At 40.9% G+C, this 15,726-nt stretch overlaps 1 protein-coding gene and 1 long non-coding RNA gene across 2 annotated transcripts; one reads left to right on the top strand and one right to left on the bottom strand.

Moving 5' to 3' along the window:
- The first annotated feature begins 772 nt into the window (after positions 1–772).
- Positions 773–5,194, top strand: MMP7 (matrix metallopeptidase 7). The gene is made up of 6 exons (XM_065675877.1): positions 773–971; positions 1,506–1,729; positions 1,836–1,984; positions 3,601–3,726; positions 4,251–4,412; positions 4,964–5,194. Exons 1-6 carry the CDS (start codon positions 864–866, stop codon positions 4,984–4,986), a joined length of 792 nt encoding a protein of 263 aa, XP_065531949.1. The 5' UTR covers positions 773–863; the 3' UTR covers positions 4,987–5,194.
- A 1,566-nt stretch (positions 5,195–6,760) lies between these two features.
- LOC136012828 (uncharacterized) lies at positions 6,761–9,311 on the bottom strand. Its single transcript, XR_010611983.1, has 3 exons — positions 9,187–9,311; positions 7,618–7,701; positions 6,761–6,839 (listed from the first exon to the last, which is right to left on the bottom strand). It is a non-coding gene; the product is annotated as an uncharacterized LOC136012828 (long non-coding RNA).
- Positions 9,312–15,726: the final 6,415 nt, after the last annotated feature.

Here is a 15,726-nt window from a genome sequence, read left to right on the forward strand (position 1 = left end):
CATACAAGCTGTCCTATTGTGAGAAACAGTAATGGTGTTTTCCCATTTATGTGCTTTTCCTTTTAGATTAAAAGTAATATGGTCACAAAACTGCACAGCCTGAAAAAATTCACAATTCACCAGCCTGTGGACTGGTGTTTCCAGTCCTCAAAAATTATCACTTCTAGGGGGGGTTGGTGGACTGAGGCCAAGAACAGTGTTGCTGTCAGAGGACCAGGGAGGTTGTGGCTGCCCTGCTCAGCTGCCAGTGCTTCATGGACACTGTCCGATTGCACTGGTACAGCTGGAGGTAGAACTTCATTGAACTGGATTTCCTGCAGCATAGGATAACTCACAGGAGAATTCTGATTAGAAAAAAATACCTGGACAGTGTTGTGCATGCTTCCTAGGAAATACCAGTAGTTTCAGTGAGATAGTGCCCTTATCCTTGTCATCTCTGCCTCTCCATCAATTAATACAGGCAGGCTATCTGGCCGACAGGCTGTTAACAGAATGCCTTTGTGTATAAGGAACTTGGAAGAAGCCAGTGATTATACAGTAACTGTATTGATGAAGTTACAGAAAGTGAACTTCCCTATGACCTTGTGGTTTCACTACCAGAATAATATGAAAAGATTGAGCCAAAGCTGTCTTCTAGCTGTGACATGATATCAACAGGGAAGTCAAAGGAAAGATTTGTTTAACATGCTTTCATTTACTTCTTAGAATAGTGATGACATACCATTAACACCACCAAAAAGTGAGTCACATGTAACTGCCTCTTGGAGCTATCAGGATCTATATAAGCAATTTAGCTGTGGTCTTGGGAGACAGAAGGTCAAACCCTTTCTGCTATAGCAAGGCTCCTTGGCAAGCTGGGCACTATGCAATATGTCCTACTCTGTGCTGCCATCTTCCTACCTGAGAGTCTTGCTTTTCCAGCACAACATCAACCAGAATCACGGAGCAACACAGGCTTTGATAATGTAAAGGTATGTTATTAGGGGGGCAATGTAACTGTATTGTGAATAACCTGACTTTTGATTCAGCTTCTACATTCCTTTCCTGTCTGTTTATATTATCTTAAGTTACCACAATAGTTTTTGCAGAGGTGACATGAAACAATTTAAACTTATTGACTAAAACTTAGTCTTCCCCCCCCAAGTTTAACTTACAAAAGAGATCAAGTTCCAACTGGTAAAGGGGAGCATGTAATTTTTAAAACATTTCAAAAGTATTTATGTAGACTATGTTGGAAGGCTGAGGATTTGAATGTTCAGTAAATTGTGTTTACTTAAAAAGATTGCTTCCTTACAGTGTTTCGCTACTATTACAATTATTTTTACATATACTAATCTATACTACAGGAAGAACAGCATTTGGTAAACTGAAATGTAACAAAAAAAAAATATCTAAAACTAACCATGACTGCAGGATGACAAAACAATTCAACCAAATGTAAAATGCAATTACCAAAAAGTTCACAGATATACATATTGATTTTTATTTTCCTTTTCTTCTTTCAGGCATATCTTGATAAATTCTTTCCAGTTCTCACAAAAACACAAAACCAAAGTTTAGAAGACAGGATTAAAGAAATGCAGAGGTTTTTCCACCTCACTGTAACTGGAAAATTAAATGCAGAAACAGAAGAAACAATTAAACAGCCCAGATGTGGAATCCCCGATATAGCGGATTACAAAACATTTCCTGGAAGTCCAAGATGGAACAAGAGACATTTGACTTACAAGTTAGTGATGTTTCAGGTTTTAAAGGGAAAGGGGTTGCTTTGTATTTAACTATGTGGGTTTCCTTCACAACATAAGTGACATTAATCTCTTTCCTTTTGCTGCCAGGATTGTCAACTATACACCTGATCTACCCCAAAAGAAAGTGGATGATGCAATTAGAAGGGCTCTCATGGTATGGAGTGATGTGACTCCCCTGCGGTTCCAAAGAGTATACAACAGACAAGCAGACATTGTGGTTGCATTTGCACGTCAAGGTGAGAATACTTGTCATTTTTATGATGCATTGGTCCACATTTAACTCAAAGTAAATATTTTTATAGCCACAGCTTTAAGAAAGAAAAGTTTCGAATTATTCCAAAGTCTGCATGAATTTTATCTTCTCTTCATCTAGCCACTACATTTATAAATTATGATTCACTTTTACTCCTACGAAACCATTAGAAAATCCTTTCAGAGTTAAAGCTGTGAAATGGAGGGAGAATTCAGCTCCATGAGAAGACACCTAAATTTAGGTGTTCAAGGCTCTGTATGCCTTGACAAATAGTGCAAACTAATCGGAACAGAGCTGTAAAGCTAATCAGCTGGTCCTGAAGATGCAGCCTCCACAGGCTGGTTTACTTTGGTCCAGATCTAGTCTGGTTCCCTGGACTAAACAGTCTTTGGCAGCTGTGGTGCATGAAGTTTTGCCACAAAGAGTATCTTCTGGTTGATTTTCTCCCAGAAGGAATTTCATTGTTGAACTGCAAGATTACAGCAAGGTGCAAGTCAAAGCATGGCAAATGCAGATGATCAGTAGAGGCACTTCAGAAGTTCACCTGGGATCCAGACTAGTACATGAATGCCTTTCACTTGAGCCTGTCACCTAAACTGACTCAACTTAGTCATACTAAATGCCTACTTTAAGGTTACCTGACTTGTTCTCTAGATCCATTGACAGTATTTACTAGGTCTCTTACTAGGACTGTGAGTGAAGATCAGATATGTGGCTTACAAATTGATTACTGCATATAAACACCAAAATGTCACAAGCTCATACTTCACTGATGGGAAGCATATTATGTTTCCATTAAGAGTCAACTAATGAGCCAGTGAAAGTGAGAAAAGATCCTGCAAGCTGGAATGGGGTTTAATCCTTTGTCACGCACTACGACTAGGTGTCTTCTCCTGTGCTAGCCCTGCCTCAAGGACCATCCACATGGTCGGGGGGAAAGGACACAGAATGGCATTTGAGTCCCCAAATACCCCTCAATCAACTCAGAGGCTCACCAAGGGGTACACGGAAATATTCACAGCTGGTACAAATATGCCATCCTGTCAGCGCTTGCACTTGAGGCAGGAAACCGTACCATTCCACATGCACTGTGAGAGAAGTAGGTAATAGACCATACCCGAAGGCTGGGGTAAATGAACCTTACTCTTCAGGAACATGGTTATTTATCCAAAATCACTGTCTTCCACTAAAATCAGTACAAGTGAGAATTTCTATAATTAATGTTGCTCAGCACTTTCCAACATTAGAAGCCATTCAGGTGCTTATAATGTTGTCAAGCATTAAGTATTTATTCTGAAATAATCCCTGATTGCTGCCTTAGAACCACATTTCTGACAAAAGCTCAGAAAAATATTCAGATCTTTCTGAAACTTGCAACAGTCTGAATTATCAAATACAAGTTTTGAACTTGAGTCATGAACTTGAAGAGTGCTTCCTAATCCTTGCTCCTCAATTGTACCACCTTGCTGCTATCAAAGGACTTTTTTTAAGGACTGGCAATCAACAAAATTAGCACAAGAGAGCAATGTGCTTCAGTTTTCTGAATTTAAACTTTACAGCTGATGTAATCTGATTACATGTTTTTCTTCTCAAATGCAGGGCACGGTGATGGATATCCTTTTGATGGAAGAGGTAACACACTAGCTCATGCATTTGCACCTGGAGAAGGGCTTGGTGGAGATGCTCATTTTGATGATGATGAAATATGGTCAGAGTCCAATCGAGGTAAAACCTACATGTGTGTATGAAGGGTAAAGGCAAACACTGTACATCTTGGAAGAACACAGCCATAGAAAATGCCTTCCATAACTCTTCATGTTTTGGTACCATTTCAGTGCCAACATTTCTGTTCTTTTTCAATTACCTAAGTACTTCTACTTCATTATCATTAGGAGTTACATAATGCCTTCTCTCCATATATTAAATCACTTTTCACAGGCTGAACAGGGACTATGAGCCTCTGCTCTGTACTTACGTTATGAAAAGGTAGAATGACTTGCTTGTAGGAATAAGGTTAGTCAAAACCAGAGCTGAAAAGAGACTCAAGGTCTCTATATGCATGTGCAAGGGATCAGTAATGTCGTTATTTAAATATTACAGTTGTACAACAAAGTTCAGTAATAACCAATGAAAACTTCAATGTTTCATTCCAAGGGAGTGAAAGATATACATTCTCCTGCTACTTCGATTCTTTGCTAAAAAGAAATTGCATACCTTTAACAGAACTTTTCTATGCTTCTATGCTGCAGAAGTTAATTTGTTCCTTGTTGCTGCTCATGAATTTGGCCATTCTTTGGGACTTGCTCATTCAAATGTCCGTGAAGCTCTGATGTACCCTATCTACTCATATGTGAACCCAGCAACCTTCAGGCTTTCAGAAGATGATAGGCGAGGAATTCAGAAGTTATATGGTAAGTACATTATGAGATTTGATTTTCAAGATAAAATTTACTGGGTTACAGGTTTCACTACTCTCCCTGATTGCAAGGGCCTTGTCATATTACCAAAAAGAGAGAAGGGGAACAGACTTGGGAAAAACACATTCCTGTATACTCCATCCACTATGTTCCTTCTGTAGCATGTCCCCACTACAACTAAGGTGATGAAGCAGCAGTGCAGCAGCCTGGCACACTGTCTTTCTGCACACCTACGTATTGCCAAACAAGCCTGTGAACCGCACTCTACAAATGAGTTCTTTCAGTGAGCGGGACTACTGACAGGGAAATGTGAGATACTGTGTCACTTACCAAGTCAATGGGACAGTTCGGTGAAGGCAGAAACTACTCAGCAGTAGAAGTGGAGCATAGCCAGAACTGACCACACATGGTAAACTTTGCCAGGTTTGCTTTTCTTTAGGCACCACCTTCCTGAGGGCATGCTAGAGGGATACTAGGATTAAAACACACTTGTCTGCATTATCCATTTCCAGCACACTATCTTGTTTTGTGCTTCTTTCCCACAGGGAAAAAGTCATCAAACTCTTGAAGAAAATGCTTCAAAAAGACCAAAGGATTCACATCTGGCTGCTTTGGTGTTCCAGTTCAGTTTTAATTCTGGTTGTTTTGGTGTTCTAAAACTACTTTAATCCTCTAGCTAATTAAAGTAGTAAACTCCTGGACTGCACTTTTTCTCCCTGAATTTTTATATTGATTTATATTGATCTTTATATAATTAAAAAAGCCCTGAACTTGTATTCTCTGTTGTCTCATATTTGTTTTTTTTCTCTTTTGGAATTTCACTGAGGGATTAAACAACTCCTGCCTGTGTGATAGGCAGAGAAAAAAATATCTTTCTAATCGATTACTAGCCATTTCTTCCACATGAAACTCAAAGATGAAGTTGCTAGTGCTAGAGCGGATATTATTCTCAGGGCACAGCTGTGTTGAGGTACGAGAAAAATAGGAAATCCCAGAATAGAGGGTCAGATCCCAGACTGCATTAAAGACTATGAAGAACGGGACTAGCAAACTCCACATCCTGTGTAGATGCTCAAGCAACCTGGGTCAACCTGGGGGAGCCTGGAAAGTTGCAATGTTGACAGAAAGTACCCTGTTCTCATGACCAAAATCCCCAAAGGGAATACAGCATGAAAGAGAGACACACCATGGTTTTCACTAAGGTCCTGTTCCATTCACATACATGATCTTTCCTTAGAGAAAAACAGCTGCCACGGTGGTATCTCACCCAGCATTCTAGATGTGAACCGTGCAATATATGCCTCCATCTAGTGGTAAAACTCGGCAAACTGCGCTGGCTTTACACACTGTGGTAAAGTGCAGCTTAGCTGTCCACAAGCCCACAGCAGTTACTGCTACACATCCCACCATTAGGGTAAATTAGGGACAAGAGCAAATTTAGCAAGGGTGCTGCTGCCTCATCCATCTCCATTTTATTCTACTGAATTCTGTGTAAGTTTCTACATGCTCACTCTAGTACACACCTGGGGCCATCTAAGTAGTAGGGCTTGTAGTGATAGGACAAGAGGTAGTATTTTTAAACTGGAAGAGGGTCAATTTAGACTAGATCTAAGGAAGATTTTTTTTTTTTTTTTACAGTAAGGGTGGTAAAATGCTGAAACAGATTGCTCAGATAGGTGGTAGATGCACCATCCCTGGAAACATTCAAGGCTAGGTTGGACAGGGCTCTGAGCAGCCTCAGCTAGCTGAAGATGTCCTTGCTCATTGCAGCGGCTTATAACTAGATGACCTTTAAATGCCCTTTTCAATCCAAACCATTCTCTGATTCTATGTGACTTAAATAGCATACTCTTCCATTCAGAAGAAATAGATAATTTCCTGTTAGGGTGGTGAGGCACTGGAATGGGTTGTGAGTGCTCCATCCCTGGCAGTGTTCAAGGCCAGGTTGGATGAAGCCTTGGGTGGGATGGTTTAGTGTGAGGTGTCCCTGTCCATGCAGGGGGGTTGGAACTAGATGATCTTGAGGTCCTTTCCAACCCTAACTATTCTATGATTCTATGATTCTATAATCACATAGTGTTTTGGTGTGGTAGGGCTCTGAATTTTTGTTTGCTCATACTATTGTTCTTTAAAATAAAAATGTATTTAAATGTAGCTTTGCTGTTCCAGATAGTACAACAAGCAGCAAATGAACTCTCAGATGTGTTAACATTTCTGATGGGTCCTTTGACCATCCACACGTAAAGGATAAGCTTTACTCCTATTTTTAAAAAGCTATGGTTACTACCCTATAGAAGCTATGATTGGACTTACCTGGCCGTTCAGGTATCCTGAGTCTACTCCGTCAAACACTGAGTGATATTCTGAGAGGACAAAGTCAATATATTTATCATAGAATTGTGCACAAGAGGTGGACAGGACCTGTAGGAAAATACTAGTTTTAATTGACACTACACTATTGATTCTACTTTATCTGCTGTCTAATTCAAGACAAAATGCACACTTAGATAATTTTGTTTGTATTATTCATTTTTCTTTCTTTCAAGAAGTGCTTTTAAATATTATTGTCTTATATAGATGTATGTACAGATTAGTTTTCATTAGTATAAAGTGAAAGAGTCAAGAAGTGCTTTTAAATATTATTGTCTTATATAGATGTATGTACAGATTAGTTTTCATTAGTATAAAGTGAAAGAGTTAGTTATTTTGTCTGAACAAAATCGCAGTGTTATGCTCAGGTGGTTTTTCATTATCTAGATTTTAAATATTTATTATTTTATAAGGTTTCAAAATAGTTTTTATATCCAAAGTCATTAAAAAATGATGAAGCTTGTAATTTCCTGAGTCATCATAACTACTGCAGGAAGAGTTCTTATCCCTTCTCATCTACCTTTGCCAAATAACAGCAGCAACAGCATTTCACTCAAAGGACCATCATTTTCTACAGTTTATATTCTGAGTTGAGGAGGGGGAGACTTATCAATCCCCCTATTCTTTTTGAAGTCACTGCTTTTTCCTTTCACATTAATCTCTTTACATAACTCCCCTCCTTCATTTTAAGTATTTTTAGATATTTTTTTAATTAGGTCCACATTGTCTCCTTTTCTCATTGGTGATTATAACAGTGTTTGGCTATGCTGGGGTAATGCACATTCAAACATGATCATAGCTCTTTTTTTCAGTCTGCCATTTTTCCTACCCAACAAAGGAGAATCATCTTTAAGGCAGAGCTCCTCTGTGAAATGTGTGGCATGACATCCTTGGATTAATTTCTCCTGGAATCCTAGAAATGGAAACATTCAATTATACAAAGAAAGCCAGGAAGAAAGTTATAGTGGGCATAAAGACACCTTCATCTATCTTGTAATTTATTCATTCCTCCAGTGAACATGCCAAAAATAGAAAATAGTAAAAAAACTATAAAGAAAGTGCATCAGGATTGAAGTAAGATGGCTGTTTTAACATTGCAAGGGTAGGCAAAGAGTACTAGATAAAACAGCTCAAGGTCAGAAATACACCTTTGTTTTGAGCTTTTAGCTACCATAAATTAAAAAAAAAAAAAAAGGCAAAAAAGAGAGAAACTCTTTATTTTCTGTATCTCTATGTCTGAGATATAAGAAATAAAAAAAAAAAAAAAACAGGACATGCCATGCTTTGGTTTGTTTTGCAGTGAGGTATTTGGTATTTCTGTACACAGTGTTAATAGCCACATTCAGTAGAGCTTGTCTGATTTTACCACATGAGAATCTACTTCTGGTACTGTACTATTTGTAACCCTTCATTTCCAAAAGTGCAATCATGCTTTAGGAAATTCCTTTTATTTTATAACCTATGTACATAAATTTTATATGGTTCAAATACTGTCTGAACAAATTCATGGGGGAAAAAAAAAATACATTACATGATTCCTCATGAAGTCCTACTCATAGACTTTCTGACCCAAAACTAGCTAAAAGCTAATGTTATTCTTGGGAATTACTACTCTGTTTCTTCTATTATATTCTTGTCTAGGTGGTCCTTATGGGGGATGAAACACTGAGCTACACAGATATTTTTTGATCCAGTATAGCCATCCTTATGTTTTACTTCCCTCCCACCCCCCTTCTACAGGATATATCCTGAAATCCAACCTGCTTTTCCAAGCTTTGCAATCTCCCCAAGCCTCCCCAAGTGCTCTCTTTTACACTTCTTTTACAAGGTTATTTTGCCAGCCCTATAGTATTTAAATACTGCCAATCTCACTGCTTTCTGAATATTTCTCAGTTTTTTTTCTCATTCACTTACAGTTCCATCCAGGGCCCTTGTTCCTTCTCAGATGGATAATAAAAACACATATCTGCCTTTACTGGTTGCTGTTCCTAAGAGAAATAAGGGTACTGCCCTTGGCACCCTGCTGCCTGCAATGCATTCAGCAAAAACCCTGCCACCTGGTAGCTGAGCTCCCATCCCAGATCCATGCAGGAACTTGGCTCCTGTTGTTTCAGCTTTTAATTCTATAATGGGGCTTAATTGCTACATACTCTACATGAGGGCCAGTGATACCTGGTATTAACAGGGGAATAAGATCTCTGGAGAATAAATTTAATTGTATCAGCAGCAATTCCAACCTTAGCAATGTATATTAAAGCTGCCACAGATAAAAATACATTATGAGAAAGAGCTGATGAGCTGCAAAACTATGAAGTAAGGCCTGCCACAGTACTGTCCTCTTAAAATGCTTTTGGTTTTTCCCCCGGCTTTCTAAAATTATATCTTCAACAAAACCCACCTTGAACAGGATGTTCTTAATAGTATCATAATTATGTTTTCAGTTTCAGCCATGTCAATGTGAAGTAGCTCCATTGACGTCAATGGAATTATTCTGGATTTATCTATAAGAGTAAAAATGTTAGCAAAGGACTAGAGAAAATATTATCTGTTTTGATTATTGTTACAGCAGGAACAGCCACATGCCAGGGAACTACAGATAATCACTGTTGGAAAAGACTGAGGAAAATTATTTGGGGGTGGAAATTGTGACTGTTTTCTGTCAGCCCTAAAAATAAAGTTCACAGTCAATAAAACAAGAAGCATAAAGAAAAGCAGCAGACTGCTCAAGGGACAGAGGAAAATATGGAAGCCCATCCACATCAGAAAACTAGAAAACACTAGAGGTCTTCATGAAGTGACTGGACAGAGACGAATACTGAGTGTAGTGAGATATTCATTATTTCTTGTAAATCAAAAAGAGTAAAGTACTCCAAATTAAACTATATAGGAGATTTTAAACAAAGTATGTATTTTTTTACACAGCAAATGACTGCTATGGAATTCATTAACATAGGATATTCACTGATAGTGGAGAGTCAAATTCACAAACAAAGGTGTAGATATATCTATGTAGCCTAACAGCTATGAGGGCATGGTCACAAATAGTGGATCACTGTCTTGCTGAATACCAAAAGAAGGACCAATCCTAATTTACGCAGTTTTGCTAACATTGCAGACCTTGCTATAGGCAAAAGGAAACATCTTGTCTGCAAAGCCAGGAATTGTTAACTTAGCAGTTTAATCCAAGAATTACTATTATTCCAGAAGTAATTATTATAGGAAAAAAAAAAAAAAAAAGGAGTGGGGGGATGGAGAGAAAAGAACAGTAATAAAGAAAAAGTCCCAACAAGGATGTAGCCAAAAATGATTAGCACACTTTCTACTTTTTACCCCTTTCTCTTGTGTTGTGCTTACCCTTCCCCAGCCCCTCTGCATCCTACAGTTCTTGGCATCTTCTGAGAGGAGTGTTTCAGTGACTGCCCAGTGTCCTGAGTCCTTCCCAGGAGTTGATGATGTTGTTGATGGTTTCTCTGCCTTCATTCCAGAGCTCATCTTTTGTTCAGCTAAACAAAACAAATACTATTTTTAGTAAGTATTCTAGTTTTCTACTCAATCTGCTGAGTCCTCGCCCATTCATCAATATCCTTTTTAACTTGTAGGCTCCAGAAATTGATATATTCCAGCAGTCATTTATAATGTCAAATAGGGGTGGGGAAAAAAAAAACAACCAAGAAAACCCTCATCAATTCCTCCTGCTCCTTTCTCCTTTCTTATTTACATAAGGATTGCATGAAACATTTTAGCTCCTGCCTCACATTGGAAGATCATGTGCAACTAGTTATCTACCAAGGCTTCTAAGTTGTTTTCAGAATCCTTGTCCCATCATCCAGGGACACCATTCTGTCCTAAAGGCCATGCGAGGGGGAAAGGGATCTGTGGTACTACTATGGGCTTCCTCTAGATGGAGCTTTGCACTCAAAGCAGAGATATCTAGGCGTGAAGTAAGGTGATACTGAAGAAACACTCAACGCCCAGTTTGGGCATGAATTACAGAATGCAGAACATCGCCAAAACCATTCGCCCATTCCATTAACTGCTGTTTGTGCAAAAATTCTGAAGATAAAACTGGAGTCCTCCAATGTTAAATATCTTTTATTTTTGACTACAGGACACTGCCATGGTAGCACTGCTGATTACATACTACTTTTCCCAAATGGCTCTCTCTGAGTTCAACCATTACTCTGAAATCAATAACGAAAGAATTTATTCTTAAAAAAAAAAAAAAAAGAGCTTTGCAGAAGATCAAACACAATATTCTTGTCATTTGTTAATAGATGTGGAACCAGGAAGAGCCTGAATCAGGAATGTCTCATCTTCCTGAAGGGAAACAGCCAAATGATACCAACAGATTGAAATCACTAGAGGCAGGCTTCAACACAAAAGTAATAAATCAGAATAAATAAAGGCTGCATTTAAAGAATGCAACCAAGGGCATGTTCTTTCTCTATTTGGTACTTTCAGCAGCAGTTAATCTCATCCTAATGCAGAGGTCCAGCAGAAATCAGAAAACAATGTCCATTTCTCACTGTTGGCTAGGAAGACTGACAGCAGCTACAAATTCATTCTAGCACATTCCAATCAAACCTGCCATTATCTCGAACCCTCTGGCTCCATGTTGGGTGTCAAAAAGGACTGAGGATTCCCAGGAATTTCTGTCAGCAAATGGCTTAAATGAAAAAAATCAAATTAAGAGAAGATGGATGTACAGGTAACAACAGTGAGAAGTCCAAATATTTGGAAAAGCTTTCTCAAGGTACCAAGTGTTACTGACAGAAAACAGTTTCTGTGATATTGGATTTTGCCCTCTTGAGTGCTGCAGCACATTTTTTTCAGTTTTGCCCTCACTGATTTATGAAAATGTGTTTTCCAGCTACATTACCACATTGTTATAGTATTGATCCGTGTATGTCAATACTGTAGTGCTTACTATGAGCACCTCAAATGAGCTTGTAGGTCAGAAACTGTTAATTCCCCAAAAGGTAACCCAATCAGAAAACAACATGACCACCTGATTGAACTAATTCCAGTGTCAATACTTGTTTTTACTACTAACGTAGATTCCATCAGAAAAAGAAGCAGGATCCTCTGGGACCTAAAACATTCACAAAAAGAAGACTTTCTTCCTACATAGGGAGTTTGCATGCATTTTCAAAGTAACTACAAACATATTGCTAATCTTTGTTTAAAAGATATTAATCATATTTATAATCTGGATATAGTATCTGTTAAAGTGGTATCGTTAAAGTGGGTGAAAACATTTTAAGATCATTAGTAGTGGCTGAGGTGTTGGTTGCCTTCCTGTACAGTGCTGAAGGGAAGTCAGGGTTAGAGGTATAATATGTGAAATTCTGGGATTCTCTCTCCTGTCAGTATATCTGGAAAAAAGCATACAACAGACACATGCGTTTACTCGGGATTGTGAATTGTTGATAGCTTCTGTAAATTTTGTTGCAGAGAAGGATTTCAAAAGCTAGGATACTTTCAGTTTCTATTCTGCCCATTGACAGCTACCAAAAAAGAATCTCAGCATGTATGAATCAGGGATTAGAGATAGGCATAAACATGGACATCAAACATAAACTCCAAACTCTCCTCACACACCGCTTATTGTAGATGCAGAACATCCTGCAACTGTAGGGGGTGGTTTATTCCACTCTATGCCTAAGTCTGCAGTTCTCTATTTCCTCCTGAGATAGTATGCCAAAAAGAGATACATTTGGGGGCACTATAATTGAAGGAATAGATCATTAGGGTGCATCCAAGGACCACAGTAAAGGTCAGCATTTGGAATCAAGTACTAGAATCACTTTCCCTATTAGCTCTATTTCTTTTCAAACTCACAAGTCCACAGAAAACCACTCTTTTCCACTAAGCAATTTATTACTGATCAGGAGACCCCAATTCAATAAAGTCAGTGCACAGTATAACTTGATTTTATTATAAAAACCTCATGCACACTGATATTCCACATGAAAAAAAGAAAAGAGACCAAAAAACCACCCCACCCACCCCCTGCCAAAAAACAAACCAAAAAAAAACCAACCAAACAAACAAAAAAGCCCAACCAACAAAAACAACAACAATTAGGAGTACTAATTGTTTTTTGGTAGGTATTATTTTTCATTCTCAGCATGTCAAGGGGACAGAATGCTGGTGGTGACTGTGTCACTGTGGACAGAAAGTTCCTGGTGGCCATTCCACAGGGGCTGGTAGCTCCAGGACAGGTATATCAAGGGCTATGTTACACATGCAAGGAGTGGGGGGAGAGTGAGGAGGGAAGAAAGAAAACCACAGAAACTGTGAAAGAGCAAAAAAATTTTATTATTTTCAGCATTTCCAGGTACTGGCATGAAGAAAATCCCTGTTCCGTGGGATGAGATCCTACTGTTTGTATCCTGATCAGAGAGTGCAATTTGTATTCCTTCTTCCATGGTCATCATTAAGTTATAGGCAAAAATGGATATTGGCTTCCATTCTAAATCTTCTTTTCAGCTTTTGTTTTTTCTGTGTTAGGGACAGATCTGTAAGGCTTTAAGGAGTTAGGTACCAATTGCTTTGAGAAACCTCCACTTCTGTGTCCTGTTGTTCTAAATACTTTGGGTCACAGAAGACTACTTTCTGTTGACTTTCGGTCAAGGCTATACACGTGAAACAGCAAAAATAATGGAGATTCACCTAATCCATAACCTTGAGCAACTCAAAGAGACAGAGGAATTCTAGCTGTTACATTTGGAATTAAAATAAGCATTTAGTGCAGTGAGAGATGCCCTCGTGTATCGCTCCTGCCTGATCTCAAGAGGCATGCATTTTTCCCAGGTCCCGTCTCCTGTCTGCCAGTTTCATGTATATCCATGGGATGCTGGGATGTAAGACAGCCCAGGTGGCACTAGGGCAGAATGTCAAACACCTGAATTGCTGCTGGTGTTTAGAGATCACATTTGGTTGTGAGCACCCTCATGCTGAGCTCCATCTTGCTCTGCCCCAGCCCTGACAGCGAGCAGGAGGCCCAGGGGAACTGGGGTGGAACAGGACAGCGAGGACCTGTGGGGTGAGCACAGCCCCAGGTCAAGAGGCTGCGTCCCAGCACAGACAGGAGTGGCAGCGAGCTCTCTGGGTTGGCTGGGTTTTGGTGGCCGTGTTCCAGCGGGTAGAATTTTGGTGTTGGCCATGTCCCAGGGATAGAACGTTGGTGGCTGTATCCCAAGTGATGGAATGCTGGTGTGGCCGTTCCATTCCACAATGGTTGGTAGCATAGATACCAGCACGGGTATATAAAGGGCTGCGCGGTGACAAGGGCCAGAGCAGCCTGGAGGCGAGCAGTCTCGTGAGCCAGGGCTGAGGTGAGAGGGCAGGAGGAAGGCAGGGAGGGGAGGGCCGGGCTGCTGGGCCCGGGCAGGGAGGCAGCGGCTGCCCCATGCGTGGCAGATGGTGGCCGCTCCTCCTTTCACTTCCAGAGCCAGAAGCTCACACAAGGGCAGGACCGGAACAGGGCGCACTCCTGACCCCGGCCACACAGCCAGACACTCGCCTCCTGCTGCAAGGACACAAAGTTAAGCCTCGGAGTGTGGCAGGGCCCTGCGCAGGGGTTGCGCGTGGTGGGCAGTGGTGGCTGCTCTGCAGTTATCTTCTCTTTTGCAGCCACAGGCACGCAACGGGGCAGGATCAGACCATGGCAGGCTCCGGTCCTCAGCCACTCATGCAGAGATTCGGTACCTTCCATAAGGACACAAAGTTAAGTGACGGGGTCTGGCAGAGCCCTGGGCAGGGGTTTCCCATGGTGAGCCAGTGCGGCTGCTGTGTGGTTTGTTCTGCTTTTTGCAGACACAGGCCCAGACAGGGAATGGACCAGGCTACAGGGTGCACACAGAGCCAGAGGTTCACTTCCTTCTACAAAGGACGCTGACACAAAGTTAAGTCAACTCTGGCTGAGCCCTGGGCAAGGGTTGCCCAGATGAACGAGGATGGCTGCTGCCTTTGCTTCTTATCCTTCTTTTTGCAGATGCAGCCCTAGACAGCAAATGGAGCAGACCATGACACGCTCCTGTCCTCAGACACACAGACAGCCTGGATAAGCAGCTGATTTTCATGCTATTGAGCAGAATGAGGATATCGACAGTGACACAACACAACTGAAAAGTTAACTACTTGAACTACACAGGCGCAGACAAGGACAAGACCAGACCATGGCACGCTCACTGCCTTCTCTCCCCAGCCGCTTAGCCAGAGGTTTCTGTAGCGTTCCATAAAGCCACTGACCTAAAGACAAGGAACCACTGCCAGCCTGCATCATGCATCTTCCCTCAGGCAGCTGGAGGCTCCCCACAGCCATGGATAAGGGGAGCCCTGCACCGCTCACCCTCCCTGTGTGAAACTGACCTGGAATAAAATTTTCTGGTTCCTGAACCATTGGCTGATTCTTCTGCCTTGTGTGGTCTTTGTGTGGGGGCAAATCTGCTGGGCCCTTTCCTTATTATCATGCAATTACAGAACACTTTAGGTTGGAAGGGACCTTCTAACCCAACACCCCTGCCATGGGCAGGGACACCGCCCACTAGCCCAGGTTGCTCAAAGCTCCATCCACCCCGGCCTTGGACACATCCAGGGATGGGGAGCCACAACTTCTTTGGTCAATCTGTCAACCTGTTCCAGTGTCTCACCACCCTCACAATGCAGAACTTCTCCCTAATGTCTAAATGTACCCTCTTGCAGTTTAAAGTCATTCCCTCTTGTCTCATCAGTACTTGCTCTCACCAAAAGTCCCTCTTCAGATTTCTTGTAGGCCCCTTTAAGTATTGGAAGGCTTTTGTAAGGTCTCCCTGGAGCCTTCTCTTTTTCAGGCCCTGCAAGCCCAGCTCTCTTAACCTGTCTTCACAGGAGAGGTGCTTCAGCCCTCCGATCATCTTCATGGCCTCCTCTGGACTTGCTTGAGCTGGTCCAT

The sequence above is a fragment of the Lathamus discolor genome, chromosome 4, assembly GCF_037157495.1.
Source record: "Lathamus discolor isolate bLatDis1 chromosome 4, bLatDis1.hap1, whole genome shotgun sequence".
NCBI lineage: Eukaryota > Metazoa > Chordata > Aves > Psittaciformes > Psittacidae > Lathamus > Lathamus discolor.

Bases quoted from the DNA above. Each gene is read 5' to 3' on its own strand.
- MMP7 (XM_065675877.1), top strand. From the start codon at position 864: ATGCAATATGTCCTACTCTGTGCTGCCATCTTCCTACCTGAGAGTCTT. The intron at 1,730-1,835 runs GTTAGTGATGTT...TTTTGCTGCCAG, and splicing joins AAGAGACATTTGACTTACAA to GATTGTCAACTATACACCTG. The intron at 3,727-4,250 runs GTAAAACCTACA...TCTATGCTGCAG, and splicing joins ATGGTCAGAGTCCAATCGAG to AAGTTAATTTGTTCCTTGTT.